General features: G+C 42.2%; 2 protein-coding genes across 3 annotated transcripts in view; one reads left to right on the top strand and one right to left on the bottom strand.

The window, feature by feature from the left end:
- Positions 1-713: 713 nt before the first annotated feature.
- Positions 714-20,990, bottom strand: part of ap4b1 (adaptor related protein complex 4 subunit beta 1) — a 27,291-nt gene continuing 7,014 nt past the window's right edge. The window contains exons 8-14 of one of the 2 annotated variants that reach the window (XM_037102703.1): positions 20,436-20,547; positions 19,707-19,790; positions 19,438-19,541; positions 17,183-17,390; positions 16,764-17,078; positions 12,982-13,107; positions 714-1,790 (exon numbers count right to left, since the gene is read on the bottom strand). In XM_037102703.1, coding sequence (XP_036958598.1) covers positions 1,360-1,790; positions 12,982-13,107; positions 16,764-17,078; positions 17,183-17,390; positions 19,438-19,541; positions 19,707-19,790; positions 20,436-20,547 — 1,380 coding nt within the window. In that variant the 3' untranslated portion in view covers positions 714-1,359. Of the gene's footprint in view, positions 1,791-12,981; positions 13,135-16,763; positions 17,079-17,182; positions 17,391-19,437; positions 19,542-19,706; positions 19,791-20,435; positions 20,548-20,990 lie in introns of both variants that reach the window. The other variant, XM_037102702.1, reaches the window with a different exon arrangement.
- On the top strand, positions 9,609-11,716 carry LOC119022134. The gene is made up of 2 exons (XM_037102716.1): positions 9,609-9,875; positions 10,672-11,716. Exons 1-2 carry the CDS (start codon positions 9,806-9,808, stop codon positions 11,337-11,339), a joined length of 738 nt encoding a protein of 245 aa, XP_036958611.1. The 5' UTR covers positions 9,609-9,805; the 3' UTR covers positions 11,340-11,716.

Consider the following 20,990-nt stretch of genomic DNA (forward strand, 5'->3'; position numbering starts at 1 on the left):
CTAACTCCTTCAATGAACACCTCAAACGTACAGGGACTGTATGCTGCCTCAGCAAAACAAGGGATATAAGACCACAAATTGACAAATAAGCAGTGCCCTATCCCTTAAAGCTGCTGTAACTGATAAGGTTTTATTAAAATAAGTTGAATAGGTCCATATTCCAACAGTCATCCCTGTTACAGAGTGTCTCCTCACCAACACGTCTCTCATGCAGCGAATGAGAAAACATATCTTCTGGTATCCCTGCCCACTTTATCCATTCAGGACAGAGAAATCCATTAACAGGCAGTCCTGTCTGCTTGATGAAGACACTCCTTGTAACAAATAGGCCAACGATGAAAAACGCTTGAAGAAAAGGAGGCAAGGCGCTGCCTCAAAATAAGGAGGCAGTGTGGCGATGTAAACAGGAGGGAGGTGAGTGCTAACTGCAACACAGCAGTTTTTAACATTTTTCAACAATTTAAGTCAATCGGAACAAATGACACACAGACTCACGCAGTATACATTATACATGCATACATACTAAGATAAATACATATAAATACATACTTTACTTACAGATACACACAAACACTGGGAGATGTAGCCGCAGCAAACAACCTCAAGCTCTCACATGTATTTTCTTCAGAGAATGCAAACAGTCATTAAAAAGCAAGCAGCCAAAAACAACAGACCTACTAACTCATTAAAAAAGACACAAACCTGTTACAGTGTAAGGGATCGAGATTGTTTATTATTTTGAGACATCTTATGGAATTGTGTTTGCATTTACCTTCAGCCAGCTTATTATCATGATAGCCTACAATGCACAAAAATCTGTGAATCTGTCATTAGTAGGTTATGGCAAGAGTTGGAGCCCCTGAATATAGTGAACTGGTACATACCCAAAAAAAACCCTCATCTATCAAACCTTTCAGTTTCAGGGCCCTGTTGAGTTATACATCTTGTGATTGAGTAAGGTTATTATTTTCTTCAGAGACAGTGTTTCTATAGGGACAATAGCGGAAATGTGGAGATTAAATGCCCAGTTATGGTTATAATAATAATAATAATAATAATAATAGTAATAATAATAATAATAATAATAATAATAATAAAAGTGCAGCCATTGAGCATCTTTGTCAGAATTTAAATCTGCTAAGGACTAACTGAGTACTCTCACAGCCTGAGAACAGAAGCTGCCCTGCAGTCTTGTGGTACACTAAGAAAGATCATTTTGTTTCACCATGTTCATAATTCCCTTGCGCCTGTGAATCCTGCAAACAGCTGTGATTAAAAAGAAAAATAGCATTTATAAGTAAATAAGGCATTTCCTTTTTCTTTTACTCACTTCCAGAAAAAAAAAAAACATTATGTGTTTTAATTTTTCTCTGAAGACAATGTGTATAGTACTGTGGTAAGGATTGAGAGAAACCCTTTCAGAGCTTTGTCGTCTCTTGGTTGCTGTATAAGAGTCACTTTTACTTCCTTCTCACCTCCCTCTTTTCTCAGCAAATCTCCCTCACACATGCCTTTATTTACTACTGTTCTCTGACTTGCCTCTCCAGTGTATAGCAGCTCCCCAAGTATGAGTGTGCAGTGGGGTGTGTTGCCAGAGGGTTCATGCTGGGTATGAGTGTATAGATAGACCCTCCAGGGGAGTGTGTGCGGTGGTGTGAATGCCAGCGTCTGGATGTTGACCAGCTGCATCGCAGCCTGAAGGCTTTGTGTGGAACAGTGAGGTACTGCAGTGCTCAGGACCCATTCTTTCAAGCACACATACTCTTCCTCCACTTCTATTTTGTCAGCACCTAGAAAGTCAGAAATATTGATGTCAAAATGTATCTGTACAAAGTGGTGGGAACAGGAAATACACATAGCTTGAATTATCTGAAATGTGTACTTAAAGTGTCAGTATATACAAGATGGCTCTTGTACAAAACTGGGCTGTCTTTACAGTAGAAAGACACACAATGTGTCCTACATGGGCAGAGAAAACAAAAAAAGAGGGCTATAGTATTCCCTTCTGCACAAAAAGTTGGAAAACCTACAATAACCAGAATGTACTGCGCCACGCCACACTAATAAACTTTCCTGCTGATGGGCGACGCGCTCACCAGTAGCTCATGTCAGCTCATATATAACTGCACTGGGCTCACACAACCAAACTTTGAAAGAGCTAGCAGATGCAGCTAGCGGCTCTTTGGAGACACAACAGGAGATAGAGGACAAATTTAAGAAACTTTCTGGACAGGTTGAAACTGTCTAAGAAAAACATCTCAACCTGGAAGGGTGCTCAGAAAAACAAAACCTGAGAGTGGCTGGGATAACAGAGGTAGAAGAAAATGGCCACTGCACAGTATGTAACAGTTATTTGTCAGATGCGCTATAACCAGAGGGATGCACCAAAGCACTATACTGATGCATCACACCAGTCTAATTAAAGAGGTTCAGGTTCATACTTATATTTAGGGATCCTAGTAGAATAGGTTTGTATACTTAAATTTTCAAAAAACAAATTAATTTTCTCATACTGTGCATTGCTGCAGCATCACTTTTGACACTAGCCCCATTCACACTGCCGTTTGCATGCGGGGCTCCTGCTCCAATTCTCCGCACCCTCCTCTGTGTGAAAGTTTCGGATGAGGAGAGGGGGGAAATTTAGCTCCAGGGCTGATCCGCCTCTGGAGGTAGTATCAGGGCCGCATTATTGGTGAACCGCCCCAGTGTGAACAGATAAGCCAGAGGCGAGGAGAGGGGGCGTCAGAGAAATACAGAGAAATGTCCCACAACGCAACATTACAGGACCAAACAAAAGTAACGTAGTAAATGTAACTGTCATTGGCAACTTATGCGAGGAAAAAAAATACCACAGCTGTACGTGGAGAAGCGTTGTCCTCCCGCCTGTCCTACCAACTCTTCGTCACATTTCTGCCAGAAAAACAGCGTCTGTCACCGGCAAAAAACTTTAACTCACCACATGTTTGTGATTAAAACAAATCATCACGACTGTCAACCCTCCAGACCGAGACTTCAGTGAACTTTCCCCCAGAAAACAGCCTCCATCATGAGTGACAGAGTCAGACAGCATCCAGTTTACTCCCACTAGACAGTCGCGCTTCGTCTCCATCTCCACTTTTAAATCTCGGCTGAAAACACACTTATTCCATGTGGCTTACTCTGTATCAGCCTAATCATATAATGACACTCCTGCCTATTCTCTATTCCACTCTACTGCACTATTCTCACCCTGGAAGCTCAACCCTGCCTAAGAGGTCCTGCTGACGTCCTGTATAGTGAGGACAGCAGAGTCTGAAGTCTGTTCCGAGCTGGCACCATGTAATTGCATCTTCTTAATTATCTATTTTTATTTGCACTAAATTGTTCCCTGTTTTTTGTTGTACTGTTATTATGTGCCATGTCCTTGAGTGCTTTGAAAGATGCCTTAAAATAAAATTAATTATTATTATTATTATTATTATTATGTAATTTAGCATGAAAAACTTAACTTTGTCACTTTCCAGGATGTTTGGTGGGTCAGGATCTCAATCACTACACATAAACTGTCTGCGGATTGACAGGGGGGACACCTGGACATCATCAACATGACATGTACCGTCACGAACCTTTAGGCGCCGCAGCTCCAGCTTTCTGTGTGAATTACATGGCAGTACGGTGGAGATGCTTCGCTCTGTGTGAATCACCATCAGCGGAGAACTGGCCAACCACCGCTCCAGAGATAATGCGGAGACGCTGTGTAAAAAGAGCTACTGTGTCTGAATGCTAGCAACAGAAAATCTCGCCTCTATAAAATCTTTGGTGAGAACTGCATATGCAAATTTCTTAATGGGCATGATGTAGCCAATCAGAGGCAGAGTAAAGCGGGCCATGCCACGCAAGGTAGTTTGATCTAAAATTACACTGCTACAGCAGAAACAACTGTATGTCAGATGACTGACTGGAGTATTTATATTTTATAATAAACATATAAAAATATATTTATATAATGCCTGTTACATAGTGATGCATGTAAGTTACAAAAGTAAAGGCTCGACTCTAAACCAGTCAGTGCAGCAGCAGTGTCTTTTGTGGCAGAGAGTAACTCAACAGTAACTGTCATTCTTGGCTGATAAAAATAAATAATCTGGGTGGGGGGGGGGACTCAATGATCCAGGACTCCGTGATGATAAAAAAAAACACTATTGTTTGTCATGATAAAATCCTGGCAGATAAAAGACTTATTTGCAAGGGACCTTACACTGACTAAACAGAAATGAGCTGATTTAAAAACAGGGATTAAAGAAGTGGTTTAAATTGTGATGAGGTTGTTGCTGTGTGGACTTTGAGTGGATGTTGATAGTGCACACTGCCTTTCAGTGATCCTAACAGGAATCCTGACAGGAATAATTGACTGGATCAAACCAGCACCACCAGCACCAGCAGGACCCGTACTGTCCAGGACAGGGCTAGAGAACACAGTGCCAGGGTGCTGGGCAGGGTCCTGCTGGGAACACCATCAGTTCAGACCAAAAGCAATAAAACTGATGAAATTACAAATAATTTTCCGCTGTGGTGAATGAGAAGAGGTCACTGGAGCTGACTCTGAGTGCAACAGGTATTCAGGGTTCTACAGGATTGACAAACTGCGACGTTTGCACCTGGGGGGGGGCTGATGAAGGGGATAGCGAAGCCAAGGACGAGGTGAAACTGGGACGAGCGGAGCGCTTTCTGATGGCAGGATGGACAAGTTCCGCAGTGCCAGCAGGAGGTGGAATAGGAGAGAGGACAGGCTCTGGGGGAATCTCAGCCAGGGGAGAGAAGTTAGAGAGTGGGATAACATCCCTGCCAATACCAAACAGGTCGTAGAGGGGAAGAGACAGTCTCTTGCGACTCTTAACTACAGACTGCCAGGACGGGGATCCTGGTGAAGTCAGGCAGTGAACATCAGCAGGAGCAGCTGCTGCATCTGACACTAAGGCTATCTGCAGATTCGAGACACGTCAGCCAGGAACACAGCTCTTATTGCAGCTGGAGAAGATCCTCAATGAGCTGCTCAAATGGATCGTAGCTCCCGCCTCAGCCCCGCAACCTCAGCTGAAGGGGCCATCTTTGGATGAGATGTGTTTGTGACAAGTTAGACACGCAGGAGCGAGCCCTCACTCTCCATTGTGCCCTGGCTGTCTCCTTGGATATTGTCTGTGCTGCCACTCGTGTCCCTGGTGCAAGGCGCCTTCCAGGTGCAGAGTGGCTAGAGTGGGTGTCCACTTGTTCGAGTCGAAAACTGAGTGCATATAGTCAAGGAGTTAATTCTATACTGTCTTAGATGTTTCTTTAAACACAGTAGCACTCTGCAGATATTCTTGTACTGCTGTATGAGCAGTGCAGTCTAGTAATGGTGACACATTTCAACAGTCCTCAGAAAACACCATGATTTTTTAGCAAACCAGCCTCATGAAAAAGACCGGTGCACTGTCTTCCTCTGTCTGGTGCTTGTTGTTTTATTTCAACACCCGTCTGGTAAGGTCCGAACTCTTTCACTTCAAGCTTTTCCTGCAGTGTTCTCATCTCAGTCGACATTGTTTGCAGCGACTTCACTGAATTCGCTTTCTCCATTTCCATCTATTCTCCACAACTCACTCTATCATAAAGGCTCCCCCCAAACTCTGCAAACTACTACATTATCTGCTCCTACGTCAATTCCTTCTCGCACTATATCATGGCCTTGAGGTGATTAAAGTCACAACCCAGCAAGCTCTTATTTCTTGTAGTACAGCAAGTGAAGTGTGTATGTACAACTTGTAGTGAGGAGACAAAGATTTTTGCACCCAGGGTTTCCTCTCAGTAACTTTACATAATGTAAGACATTATAAATCTACAATTTCATTGGAGATTATCCATGTTACTCACTAACTGTATGATATTTAGATTTGATTTAATATATAAAGTCTTATTCAATGGAGATATATATGATTCTTCTTCCTGATTGACAGGTGGGGTGTGGCCCTAGCGCTCCCTTCTGACAAGCTGCCCTGCATGGAAACAGGAGGAAATTTAGTTTTCTGTACATGAAATGTGAATGGAATCAATCAGCCAGTAAAGCACGCTAAAGTGTTGTCTCTTTTAAGAGAGCTGTATGCTGATGTGATCTGTCTATAAGAGACACATTTGAGAAATCCAAAAGGACAGGTCAAGTCTATCACGCCTTCTTTTCTGCGAAGGCTAGGGGAGTGGTTTTAATAATCTGTAAAATGTTCGATTCTTATACCACACTCTGATAGCAGATAAAAAGGGGTGGTATATTTTGGTCACACGGGAGAAATAATCTGCACTGGTTACACTTTTGGACCAGATTATATGGACTGACCTGGGAGTAACACTGATCCTGGATAATTTGTCCACAAACCTAATTAATTGGAGGTGATTCTAATTTAGTTATAGATACCTACTTGGACAGGTCATCAACTCACACAGCAGCACCATCTAATGCTTCTAATTTCCTGATATCATACACCAGCAACACAAACTTATTCAATGTGTGAAGAATTTTAAATGCCAAAGGTACATATTATTTATTCAATCCTCTCATCTTTTGTTTGTTTTGGCCCGGGATCTCCACCCCCCTTTTGTTTGTTCCTGGGTTTCTTTTGGGAATTTCTTTAAAAAGATTGTTTAATTTTGTATTTTGTGTCTGGTTTTATATGTTGCATCCTCCAACTCCTTTGAACCTTAGTCTTGACTCATCTCAGAGGAGGCCGTAACATATTTGGGGCTCATCTAAACGCGGTTTTCCGCATGAGTTGTTTGTAGGCTTTTGAAGTGTGGCTGAGCGATGAAGGGTTCTTGGTTCTTGCCTCAGTGTGTAGCCGTGCATTTTGCGTTGTTGGCACAGTTACTTATGTTGGTAAACTGTATCAGTAGTTTTTTTCCTCTCCCGCTGTTAAAGTGTTGTTTGACACAGGGGGAGGGTTGCTATGATACTTTGTATTAGTTGCCGTTGCCTCACATTGCCTACTTCTTTGTGTGTTTTTTGTTAACACGTTTGTGCTGCTGCCCATCTAGTTTTTGTGTGCTGTGATATACATTCAGGCGGTGAGTTTTTGCCAGTCCATTCTATTTCCTCTTAGGGAGTCTTGTTACACCGGTGTTGTCACAGTCAGTGCGTTTACATGCACAACCGGTGTGTGGGAGGGGCGGAATACTGTGTGTGCTTTGTTTTTCTATTCACTACGTTCCATCATTCCCTGTTTTCATGTTTTGCTGTATCAGTAGTTGAAGTGGCAGCACATTGAAGCGGTGAATTCAATGCAAATTTTCTGTTGAACGGGTCAGACAAGAGGCAACAAAGTGGTCGGATAAAGGCTGCTGGCTGTTGGTTTGTGTCTGGGCGGTGTGGGGGGGTCTTAAGGTGTATAGATGCATCTTAAAAATCTGATCATAGTCGGACTAACCCAGTAATTCGGTTTTCTTCAGTGTCATGTAAACGGAGTGAATGAGTTCATCTCTGGGAATGGAAGACCCAGAGGTTCAGATTTGTTTGAAGGAATCAGAACTTGAAATGCGTCACTTGGCGATAACATAAAAAGAGTTTGACTATTAATTGCAGTTTCGCAATTTGTTTTGCTTAGTTTGAAGGAGCTTGAATTGCAGTTACCCTTTAACAGGGTGTCTTTCATTTGAGCAACGTTTGGCTGAAGGTAAATTGTTATTAAATTCTGAAGTCACTGCTGTTTCTCTTTCTGAGCACTCAGATGACGTGGAGCAGAGGTTCTAAGAGGTCTTTACAAATTGCCCTGTCATTCCTGCGATGTCTACGAGGCAGAAGCAAGGTTTGCCTGATGAGGGCGAGGTGGAATTAGCTGACAGTTACATGGCTGATCCTAACTGTCTAGCTTCCTTGCCAGTAGTCTCTCCTCCCGATCCGTCTCCATTAGTAGTCACTCTCGTAGCTTCAGCTGTTTCCTCTTCTGCTGAAAAGCTTAGTTCTAAAGTGTGCACGTCATAGGAACAATAATATTGAGTGAAAAACACGATTTGTTGCTAGTGCCTTGTTCTGATGCTGTTGTTCCAGTGGATGAAATTGAGAAAATGTTCACCTGTTACTGTCTGCAAGACGGTATGCTTGCTAACTTGCTAGCGGGGAACAAGTCTGTTTTGACCAATATGTGTTCAGCGACATGGTTTTCTGAAGCCATTCACATGCATAAAATCACGGCAACAACTGTTGTCAAAGCGCTGGTGAAGTTTTTCTCTGATCCAATTTCATGTCGCAAATTTTCGCACAAGTAATGAGGTTTATGCCTGCTCTGCTAGCACGCCCATTGTCATTAACACTGACCCCAATCCTCTGGCGTTTATAAATCAAATGAGTAAAAAAAATCCGCCACATTAAGGGTTGAGAAAATGTCTTGGCTGACACGCACTGTTATAGTCTGTAATGTGTGAATGACATTCGCAGTGCTCCCCCATTCACTATTTCAGGGAGGGGGGGTCAGTTACATGTGCCTCCGCTGTGCATTCTGTTGTGTGTCTCCAGGTGAGTTCAACATCACGCAGCCCAGTGCAGTGCTGCCTAAATCGCGACGCATGCTGGTTAAAATGTGTCCACGATGACCCGAATGGGAGTGGTTTCTGCTCCGCATTTGATGTCACATGACCTTAAGTTATCGTGGGTGCAAGGCCAGAGCAAGGCCAGAGCTAGGTGAGCAGTTGAGCAGTTGCTCTCCAGGCAGACGTCAGGACTTTGCCCGAATTGGCTCTCATCCATGCTGACGTATATGACGTGTGTTTCGATGAATTTCCGTATCCGTAAGCGCCTCTTTTCTTCTCAAGTATCACATACTTTCAGATAAGTAGCAGCCATATGGCTGCACCTATGGGATAGTCAACATGAATAAACCTATAAAATCCTTCATGTAATGTAACAACATGTCGTCAATAAATCGCTCAGTTCTGTCACCTTGTGGTGATGATGGAGTGGTTCTCTGCTGTGTCCAGTGTTATCTGTACTATCCACTCTTATCAACTCTTTCTGTTCCCGTCACATTAACAATACAAAGAATTATCCTGCGATATCTGGCGTGTAAATAAAACAATTCACTGAATGTTGATATTTTGGTAAGCACTGTAGGCTAGCTTACAAAAGCATTTGGTGTAAAGAGTTCAAATGAACCTGGTAGCCTACAGAAGTAAGATGAGAATGAAACAATATTTCCTGAAGGAAATCATCTATACAGAGAAGTACACTTCAAACAAATACGCAACTAATCAGATAAATACACCCTCTGCAAAGAGTCTTGATCCCCGGTCGTCTGCATGCAACATAGCAACCGTTCCACTGCTCTATTCCCTCAGCCTACAAGTTTTGGTTGATTTTTTGATTTTGAACATCTCAGACTGAATAATTTCCAAAGGAGTTTAATGTGAAAAAAAGGCCAGCGAAGTTCCGTAGCATCAGGTAAGAAAACTGATCGCCTTCGTTGTAGATTTTCCTCAAACATTACTGGGATTTCAATTTCCTCCATTTCTTTGCAGGTGAAGAAGGCAAACGCCTCAAGCTCAGCCATGTCTCGTAACGTCTACGGGAGTAGAGAGTGTCTGACTTCATAGCAGCGTTTGTATCCCCGCCCCCGCAGTCGCCAGCAGATCTCACAGTTGCAGGAGATCAGCTGGTGTTCAACTTGAACGCGCTTTCTCTCTCTGTGTGCACAGGTCAGTTTCTCATAGCACCCTCCTCCCTCTCTACCTGAACACACCTGAGTGTAATCGGTGCTCTGGTGGAGTAGGTGAGGTGATAAAAGAGCAGAGAGTGCAGGGACAGGGGAGGAGCATGGAGATCACACACACAGACAGCAGCACACTTGTGGGAGTGTTCATTCCTCACCTTTTTTCTCAAGCAGGTTTGGTTTTCAACCTCCATGTATGTTAGGTGCTGGGGTTTTGTCATTTTAGTTTAATGTGTTAGTTTGGGCTGGAGGTTATTGGTGGTTCAGTTATTCATCACATTGTTTTAGCATTAGTTTCCATTTAGTTAATTTAGGGGGAGATGCGGGAAACGACTGCCCATTGCATGGTTGGTCCAACATCTTCCCATCCTTTGTCTGGCCCTGGTTTGTTTTTGGGAATTATTTAACAAAGCTTGTTTAATTGCTTACCTCGTGTCTGGTATCCTTTACATGTTGCATTGACTTATCTCACTGGAGGCCGTAACATATACCAGGATAGACTCTCTCTGGCTGGATGGCAAACTGTTGTCTGGAGTTCTCAGTGCTGAATACCATTACATTATCATCTCTGACTATCAACTGGAGTCCTGGGCCTGATGGGATATGCAGTGAATTTTATTAAAAAAATTCAGCCCCATACCTGCAGAGGGTTTACATGGAAGCCTTTGAGACTGGTATGCTACCACCAACCTTAAAGTAAGCTACCATAACCTGACTTAGACTTAGAGCAGGCAGATTCTTATACCAGTGTCATTATTAAACACTGACCTGGCCACATATGGCCAAACCGACACGCCCTGATCAAACAGGGCTCATCCCAGGAAGGAACTCTTTTAATAATCTTAGCCACCTGCTTAAGATCATGCACTCTCCCAGACACCCCAAGGGAGATCTGCCAATTTAAGTTTGGATGCAGAAAAGGTCTTTGACTGTGCAGAATGGCCCTATAACAACCTCCTTCTCTCTGCAGACTCCAGCCAACTCAGCATCCTCATCCTCCTGGACCTCACTGCAGCTTTTGACACCATCAACCACTCCACTCTTCTCTCCTGCCTTGAATCTTCTCTCAGTATCACCGGCACTGCCCTCTCCTGGTTCAAATCTTATCTCAAACAGACAAGAGTTCATCCACATCAACAACTGCACCTTCTCCACTGCTCCTCTGTCCCATGGCGTTCCCCAGGGTTCAGTGCTTGGTCCACTCCTCTTCATCCTGTACATGCTGCCCCTTGGCAGCATCATCAACGCCATAGTCTCTGCTTTCACTGCTACACTGACGACATCCAAATCTACATCTCCGCCAAATCCATCACCACTGCCACTCACTCCACACTCACCAACTGCCTCACCGACATCAAAATCTGGATGCAAACAAACTTCCTTCAACTAAACTGTGACAAATCAGACATAATCACCATCATCCCCAAATCCCTCATCAAAAACACTAACAGCTTCTGCCTCAACATGGACAACACCACCCTCTCCCCTTCCCCACACAGTCACAACCTCAGAGTCATTTTTGACAACAACCTCTCTTTTCAACAACACATAAATAAAAACACCAAAACTGCTTTCTTCCACCTCAAAAACACAGACTGTCTCCGTCCATCACATCCTTATCTGCTACAGAAACCCTGATCCATGACTTCATCCAGAAGTGACTACTGCAACAGCATCCTCTTTGGCACACCATCCAAACTCCTCAATAAACCCCCCTACCTTACCAATCTGCTCCACCGCCATAACCCGTCCCACACCCTTCATTCCTCTGAAGCAAATCTCCTCACTCCACTTCACAGAACCAAGCACCTAACCTGGGGAGACAGAGCCTTCTTAGTTGCTGCCCCCTCCCTTTGCAACACCCTCCCACACACATCAGAGCCTGTACAGAAGTCGAACTTTCAAAACACTCACCAAAACTCACCTTTTTAAAATTGCTTTTAATGTACAACTTGTTTCTTTTCTTTATATTTTAAGTGTTGTTTTTATATTTGTGTTTTAACCTGTCATGTGTATTTGTGTTCCTGAAAAGTGCTATATAAAATAAATGTATTATAATTATTATTATCATTATTTATAAGTGGTGCTATATACATTTGGATTTGGAAAAAATATGTTTCATGGGTTAAATTACTTTATTATTATCCAAATGGTAAAATCCTTACGAACTAGACAGTTTCAGAGATAGAGGCACTGGGCAGGGATGTGCTCACAGTCCCTTCTATTTGCATTTGCATTGGAGCCCTTTGTGGAAACAATTTGGGCATGTCTAGAGACTCAAGAGTACAACCCGGAGTACACCTCAAACAAAATTTGACTGTACATGGATGGCCAAGGACTTCTGTTGCTATTTTACAAGACATAATTGAATTATTTTGTTCTTCTTCTGGACACAAGATAAATTGGGGCAAAAGCCAGCTGAAGCCTGTATATAAGCCTGTGTGTGTATATATATATATATATATATATATATATATATATATACATGTATATATATATGTATATATACATATATATATACATATATACATATATACATATATACATATATATATATATATATATATATATATACATAAACATACTGTATATATATATACACATATACATATATATATATACACATATACATATATATATATACACATATACATATATATATATATATATACATATACATATATATACATATATATATACATATACATATATATATATACATATATATATATACACATATACATATATATATATACACATATATATATATACATATACATATATATATACACATATATATATATATATATATATATATATATATATATAGACACACACACACGAAGAATAATATAATAATATATGTGTGTGTGTGTTGGTTTTTTTTTTTTTTTTAAATTGGACACTACAACTGGAGGAGACAATAGTTCTCTGGACATGGAGAGGGAAGACTGCCTACTACATTCATCCTAAAAACGTTACTTTAATAATACGTGATCCCAAATACTATTGCTGACAGCAATGTATCTCTTTTAGTAGTAACAAAGTCATGGTAACACATATCTAAAAGGTTTTTGTCAAAATAATAACATCTGCCACCCAATCGCCAGAATAAGTATTAACAAAGTTTCTGTTAAACCTCTTAGTGTTGCAACTTTACATAGGTTTCATTTTCACAGTGGTTTTACACAGATATAGTCAGGCCCATCTAATCAACCCCAATTCCTGTCCCATGAAGAAGAAGCTTTCGGCATGAAATAGTCTCCCTCCATTGAGTTACCTTGGTCAGCATGCATGGGTTGTCGCTGCAGCCACAACCGCTCAAACTCCTCTGGGCTGAGAGCTGGGGAGAGGGACAAACTGAGAGGGACCTCGGCGGTTGAAGGTGGGACATCAGCAGAGGAGTCTGTGTATAGATTGGCACTGTATGAGCCTGGAGGTGAGGCGGAAGTTCAAGTTCAAGGAGAGAAAGAACAGGTGGAAGCAGAGAGAGCGGACATGGAGAGAGGCAAACAGAAAGGGAAGTAAAGTTGAAGTTGGAAATGGTAATGCATGGTAATGCACTCTCAGCCAGGTAAGTTATATCTCTTGTGTTGTTGCACTTTGATTGATGTTTGGCTATGTTGGCAAAGTTGTCTGTGGTTTTTGATCATAATTTGGACAGAGGTTTAACTGATAACATGCTACCATCAGCCTCTGGTTCAGGTTACATTAGACTTGCCTGCTGTTACTGTTCAGAGCTGTGTGCAACTCTTGCAAAAAGATTGAATGCCTCAAGGCAATAATGCTTAAGCATGAATGTTTACTTCAAGACAGTTCTTAAGACATAAGGTTGTTATATTGTGCCGAGTTTTGTTTGTAGTAAAGTTTCATTACATCGGACAAATTGTAATAGAAACTTGCCATTTGTATTTAAGACAGTTGTGTTGCTCTCAGAAACTATGGGGAGCACCAAATCACACAAGATACGAATTTGCACATACTGTTGCTTCAAGAAAGTATTCAGACCCGTTCAGTTATTACTCATATTCTTGTGTTATTCATAGATTTCATGTGACGTCACACTCCCAGGGGAACACCCCCTTGGATAGGAAGCAAGTGATACATTTCGTTTGGTCCTGGGATATAAACAAACAAAAAACACAGCACACCAGCAACACACAAGCGCTTTTTAGATAGAAGAGGCGGCACATTTGCTCCAAGGTAAGGGCGGCAAAGTGCCGGCTTGTCTTTCTAAAACCGAGGCGTAATATTCCTCCTTTTCCAAAAGCCGCCTCTGAGGTAGGCTTAAACATGTGATGTGACCTGACGTTCGAAGTTGGGCTGTGAACAGTGCCATAGAATTTGTCTTCAAAATAAGAGCTTTACATTGCACCCCATTTAGTTCTTAGCGGGGGGGTTTTAATTTGAAAGTAGCGACTGTCCTTAGCTTGCCGACACAACAACAAGCTAACACAACCAACAGCTACAGAGACCGAGGAGACGCTGCATCTCCTGGATCTCTGCAGCTGTCCAGTTGTTCATCTTAATGTCTGTGGATGAAGTGATGGACTGACTGCTGTGATCAGCTGTTTCTTGGTTTTAAAACTCCCCGGCTGTGGGCCACACAACAGTGCAGGTCATTAACACCTTCGCCCACCTCACTCAGAGGCTGGTAGTGTTGTGTCGGTTGCGAACGTGTCCGTTGCGAACGTGTTGTTCGAACGAACGAATCACCTCATGGACTGATTCGTTCCTTTCTCAGTTCAGTTGAGCTCGGCCGCGAGCATGCCGGCCGGGAGTGGAACTGCCGTGACTCACACAGAGAACTGTGAGGACGTGATTCTCATTCACGCAGTGATTCGTTCATGATTCGCGAACCTACTGCAGGCAGAGAACTGACGCTGAGGACGTGATTCTCGTTAACATACTGTGCTGAAAATGTCGCTGTGTCACTCAGCCAGGGCAGAGGAGATGATTCACATTCAGTAATCGTACTGCTAAAATTAGCGCTGTGTTGCTAACATCCGTGTAGCATCATGTTAAGTGATTTTACTGTGCACAGAGGACACTTTCACTGTGTAATACATTTAGTGCATGTATACCACTCAGAGCAGCGCTGTGCCTCCCGTGAATGATTGTGTACTATAATCCCTGAACACAGTAAGTGAATGTGAACCTCAGGGCTGAATTATTCACTGAGTGATGGATCGTTTGGCTGCTTATCAGTTCAGGGAGTTGGAGAGCACTGAACGATTCGGTGAACAAATCTTTTGAATGGATCATTTTAATGAACGGATTCTAGAGACTCAGTACAGTAAAAAGAACTGCCGTTCCCATCACTAGAGGCCGGCACATTTCCGCCTCGGATTTAGACAGCAGCTCAGCGGACCAAAACAGACCCCCAGTTTGCTGCCTCTGTCTAAAACCACGGACCGAGCCGCCAAAAGGACGAGCAAATCGGTGGCTTGGTGCTCTGTCTAAAAACGGCTACTGTTACAGCACACAACAGTGCCAACTCCTTTGTTTCCCCATAGTTTGGGAAATCAGGAAGCAATGCAGCAGTAATGTTCTGGATGGCTGCAGAAACAAACTTCCTCGAGAAGAAATGGATAAAGGAAAGGGTTACTGGAATGGCAAATTGAGCTTTGATGCCCTGCCAGATGGTTCTGTCGAAGAACAAGTAATTTACATTAACTGTTGATGTGAACTGATTTACCACCGGAGTATGTCGAGTCTCAAATACCACTTGCTGGCAGAGCACACAGCTGATGCAGAGAGCCTTCCTTCCCCTCCCAAAGGCAGACCACACTGTTAGTTTTCAGAGGAGACACCTGGACAACTCTACATAAGACAAACTTTCAACAGAGCGAAATCTGCAGCCTGCGGGCTGATTAACATTGTTTAGTTAACCTTCACCAGTGTAGTTGGACACCACATTGTGTAAGTATTACTAAGGAATGTTTCATTCAGGTCAGTGCCCATCTGTTGTTGCCTGTTGGCCTTGAGTTTGCCATGTAATGCTTTCAGCATATTTTTGAAGCATGCAGTATCTTTGAGGTTATTCTCGAGTATATTGTGTTTTTGATAGTTTTGGCATTGTTTTGGATTGTTGCAATAATAACAATAAATGTATATTTGCATAAAGCAAGCATATTGGTCCACTCCCATGTTGATATGTGTATTAGAAACTTGAGAAATCATTGATCTAGTTTATTTTTTTGACTTCACACATAGCATCATTCATCCAAATCTCTCACATGTCTTGTGTTGCATCTTTAAACAATAATAATAATAATAATAATAATAATAATAATAATAAAAGCTGCAAGCAGTGATGACCAGGCCCTCGCTACGTGCATGTCGGGCTGTGGTGGCAGAGGGCGCGCTCACCTGTTACCTGTGGAAAGGCTCCTACCTAAATTGGATGCATGTCATCCGAAACACAACAGTGACATATTCAGTGACTTCCTGTGTCCTTCCTGTGGGTGGTGCTATGGATATGACATGGTATTGATGCATAGACATATTCAGGGCGACACCCTCTACATGTGTGAGCAATTCGATGTAGATAGCAAATTGTATGTTGAAGTCATATGGACTTTTTATCTTAAAGGTCTAAGGATGATACTGAGTGAATGTGAAGTCTGTGGTGTTAAAACTGTTGGAGGAGTTTGTTAAAGTACGAGGCATGAACAGGTGTAAAAATGGCGGCAAAATCAAAATGGCTGACTTCCTGTTGGATTGAGGGTATGGGTCCGTTAAAGTTTTTTGTTCATGTGATCATGGTGCATATGTGTACTGAATTTCATTCATGAATGTCAATTTAGAAATATTCCAGGGGGCGCTATAGAGTCCCCTGGACACAGCCACACCCACTCAAGTTGAATTATCACATTTTTTCACCAGATGTGACATATATCCCAAGTTTTTGGGGTATGTCCAGGCTTCCAAAACTGCAATCAATGTTGAGAATAAAACTAATAAGAAAAAGAAATAATCCAAGTGATTACAATAGGTCCTCGCACTGGTCAGTGCTCGGGCTTTAATAACAATAATATCAATGGTAATGTCTTCACTCACCTGAATAAACGTTCTCAGCTTGGCTACAGTTAATTGTAACTGAGAGGTCAGGGTTCGACTTGGGGTCACAGGTGAAATGTTCAGGGCTTCCTCTGCTGGCTGACTCTGTCTCTATGCTGCACTGCTTCAGAGCCTCCAGAGTGTTAAACCTGCAGGCCCACTGGCTGATGGGCTCTGCAGGGCGGCCAATCAGAACACCCAGGGAAGGGTCCGACCTCCGACCCTGGAGGACCTTTCGTGTCTCTTCTATCCCACAATGCAACAGGTGGTAGTACAGAAGTGCTTGGTCATGGACACACATGTCTGTCTCCTCCTCTGGAAAACACAAGAATGCTACAATGTCATCTCTGTCTCTTTTTCTTCCCTCCTCTCTCCAAACACTCACTCACTCACTCACTCGCTCACACACACACACACACCTATGCAGTAGTGCAGCAGTCTTCCAAGCATATCTTGTGTCTCAGCAGGCCGGCACACAAACAGTCTCATGGTGGTCGTCAGCAGCTCCATCTTCACTCCCAGAGAGGCTTCACTCCTAACTCCATCAATGAACACCTCCAGCGTGTAGGGGGCACCCGACACTTGCTCCCCATAAACACCCAGCAACCACAGCAAAGCTTGCCTGCCCTAATGCAGGATGAGGAAAATGAGCAGAAGATTTAGACTCAATTCAAAGTTTCTCAGGTTGGTCAGCAGGGGATATGATACACAGCAAGAAAACATGCATGGTCAGCAGGAGATGACTCCACCCGTTTCAAAAATAAATACATGGAAAATGGAGTGTCTTTAAAAGGCACATTTCTAGCACTGGCTACCACTCAAAGCACTCGATAACATTAGTTCAAACACTCACACAGACACACACATCCATATACTAGTAGCATAGGCCGCCATGTAATGGTGCAACTAAATTAACAGTGTAAGTCATTGGGAGTTACATTCATGTTGGGGATACATAGGCCTGTTTGTGGTAGAAATATAGCAGAAATTATGTATAAAAATACTAACATGAAATACTTCAAGCCATATTGCTGTTTATTGTGATTCTAAATCATATTTAAAGCTGATTGGCTGTTTTTGTCAGCACTATCAAACCATAGCCATTTTCACACAGAGTCGCTGCATTATCACGCAGTGCAGGTTCGCCAATTCTCCACTATTGTTTGTTCACACAAAACCAAGTAGCTCCAGTATGAAGATGCACCAGTGGGAATTTCACACAGAAAGCCAGCACTGCAGATCCAAGCAGGCTGCTTTTCCATTCACACAGGTACAATAATACTACCTCCAGAGGTGCAACGAAATTTCACCTTTCACCACATCTGAGACTTTCACACAGAGGACGGTGTGGAGAATTGGCGCAGGATGCCTGCACTCAAAGAGCAGTGTGGATGGGGCTTATGTTTCACCACTGTTAGATAGCAAATCTGATGTTGGTGACATCTGACAGTGGTGACAAAAACACACTTTTTGCTAGAAACTCAGGAATTGTATAAAGAAGCCATCTTGTTTTCTCTCTGTTTGTTTGCTGTTTCCAGCTTCTTTCTAAAATGCGTACATTTATGCCATAATTTACAATAATCCTTCGAATACAAAAGAGTGTTGACATGCCATGGTTGTGAAAATAGACACAGCAATAGATATGTAAAAAAAAATTAAATAGTACCAAATTTATACCTATATAACCCTTAACCCCACACACACACACACACACACACACACACACACACACACACACACACACACACACACACACACACACACACACACACACACACACACACACACACTATGATCAGATTATTGCCATTCTTGGATGTCAACAGCCTAACTGAGGAGTGGAAGCAGCTTGGAGCATTCCCCTCCCAGCCAATCATGGTGTGATGACACCCTTTTTGGAATGGCACCCTCTTACTACACAATCTTACTACACAATTACAATATAGTTTTTCTATAAACTGATCAATGTACAAGTTGAAAAGTTAGAGTTAGAATAGTGTGCAACTAAAGTGGGCCTGTAAAGGAAATATCTTCGACCTATACCAACCACAGACCTTATTTCAGTCGATTTACGGGTTTTTAAGACTACAAACTACAGCACTCTACAGACCTAGGTTGCTGCTTATGTAGACTTATGACACACCTTAGTCTGGTTTCTCGAAGAGATTTGTATATGACAATCAGATAGGTCATGCAGTGAAACTACATGAAAATAATTGCAAAATACCTGTGGTGGAGGAGAAATGACATGATTCTTGACTCACAGAAACACATCTCAAGTGTTACAGCTCATATTACTTGTTTTATGTTGATCTGTTTGTTCAGCTGTGTATAAAAAAATATAACCAGGCCCACTCTCGATATTGTGTTTTTCTTCTTGTTTTTGTTTTTCTATAGTCTTATTTCCTGTAGCCAACATGCTTATGGACATAAAACAAATCAACACAAATTTGATCAAAGATATGAGGATCAATCAGGATCTAATGTAAATTAGTCAGTCTGGATGAATTAAGTGACAATTTAATAGCATTAGTTTGACTTGTAATATAGTATTTTTAATCTATGGTTAATAAAATGTTCACTAAAGTAAGAGATGTGAGTGTTTTATTACATGGTTACATTTTTGCATCCAGGCAGCGTGTGGGTGTGGCAGCAGTGTCTGCTTGGGTCTGACCTGACTATCCTGCAGCGTTTCCTCGCAGCCCTCAAGTGCCGAACACACAGTGTTGCTATACTGAGGACACACCCAGACCAGGTCACACATTGTTTGCACCACCGCTGGGGGGGAGGGGGAGAGAGAGAGAGTGTTGTTGTAGAGGCAGACTAAATTTGTCTGAAGTGCTGTAATTGCGTCAAAATGATGATCTAGCTTTTGTCTGAAAGTCACTTAAACAGACGCATGCATGCAGCATGAACTGTGTATGTGTGGGGATAGGGTTTTACCAGAGGTGATGTGCTCCTGTTTGAGTGCAAGCAGCTCTGTTAGGATCTCTAGACATCTGTCGCTGTGGCTCCGTCCAATACGACCTGCACCCAGTCCACACAGGAAAACAGAGGATATGAGTGAGAGTTCCACCCTAACCATAGAGAGTCTACAGCTGGATTCAGACCAGATCAGGTGGTGTGGCAAAAATGCAGGTTTTCTAATTCATTTTAATGACAGTTCTCCAATTTGGCTATGGTGGTGCTGGCCACAGGGTGCTCATCAAAAAAGGTTAAACAGACTCAACTTTTGGAGAAACACAGCCCACTGCCACTCTGTGGTGGACAATCACTTATAAGCTGGTGATCAGACTAGCAACATGAATGACTGAAACCACAATGGATTATAACATCATGTGTCATGAATATTCACTCAGTTTGGCATTGTGCACCAGCTGAAACACATCTGTGGATGCTGATGATCACAGTAGGACCTGCATGCTTAACCACCTGTGGCAGAGGCATGATGGCTGATCACATCAGAGCAGAACCAGTCAGTACTGGGAAGTGGAGGTTGAAGAGAAATGAACTGACAAGTACAATTTGTATGGAAGAGAGCCAATTAATACTGTCATGGAAAAATGTGACTCTATGGAAGTGTTTGCCTTGCAATGAAGACAGTGTGGTCATGTATAATACTGCCACATAATAAGTGTGTGTGTGTGTGTGTGTGTGGGTGTGTGTGTTTACCTATAGCCGAGATTGCAGCCTGGGCAGTGTCAGTGTTGACATCAGTGCAGTATCCTTTCAGCTCATCCAGTAACATTGCAACATTCTCATCATTCACAAGTTCCACCAGCACCTGCCAACAAAACAGTACTATTTTTACTATAATTATAGGATTAGAATGCCAACGCTAAAACTAGGTAACACCTCTGGATACAACTGAATGGCAAAGGGTGCTCCAATTATTTAGTATTGTACTTTTATGGACAAACAAGATTAAATAAATCAATCAATCAAAACTTAAGCAGCAGATGCCAAGGTGTCCAGACTTTTAATCTCTGGTGTGGATCAAGATCCAAACAACCAATCACGCACAATGTGATTTATACTTTATGAAAAAAAATATTTTTGAACATTCTGTCCATTATTTTAAATGAGAAAAAAATCCCATAAAATGTTGAATGTTGGATATTTCTGAAAGAATGAAATGAATGAATGAGAGTTCAGTACATGATTCCTAAATGAGTTGAATGTTTTGATCTGTAGATGACACTTCCACATTGAAAACACTGGGGTTGA

Source organism: Acanthopagrus latus, chromosome 7 (assembly GCF_904848185.1).
Source record: "Acanthopagrus latus isolate v.2019 chromosome 7, fAcaLat1.1, whole genome shotgun sequence".
In the NCBI taxonomy this organism is placed as follows: Eukaryota; Metazoa; Chordata; class Actinopteri; order Spariformes; family Sparidae; genus Acanthopagrus; species Acanthopagrus latus.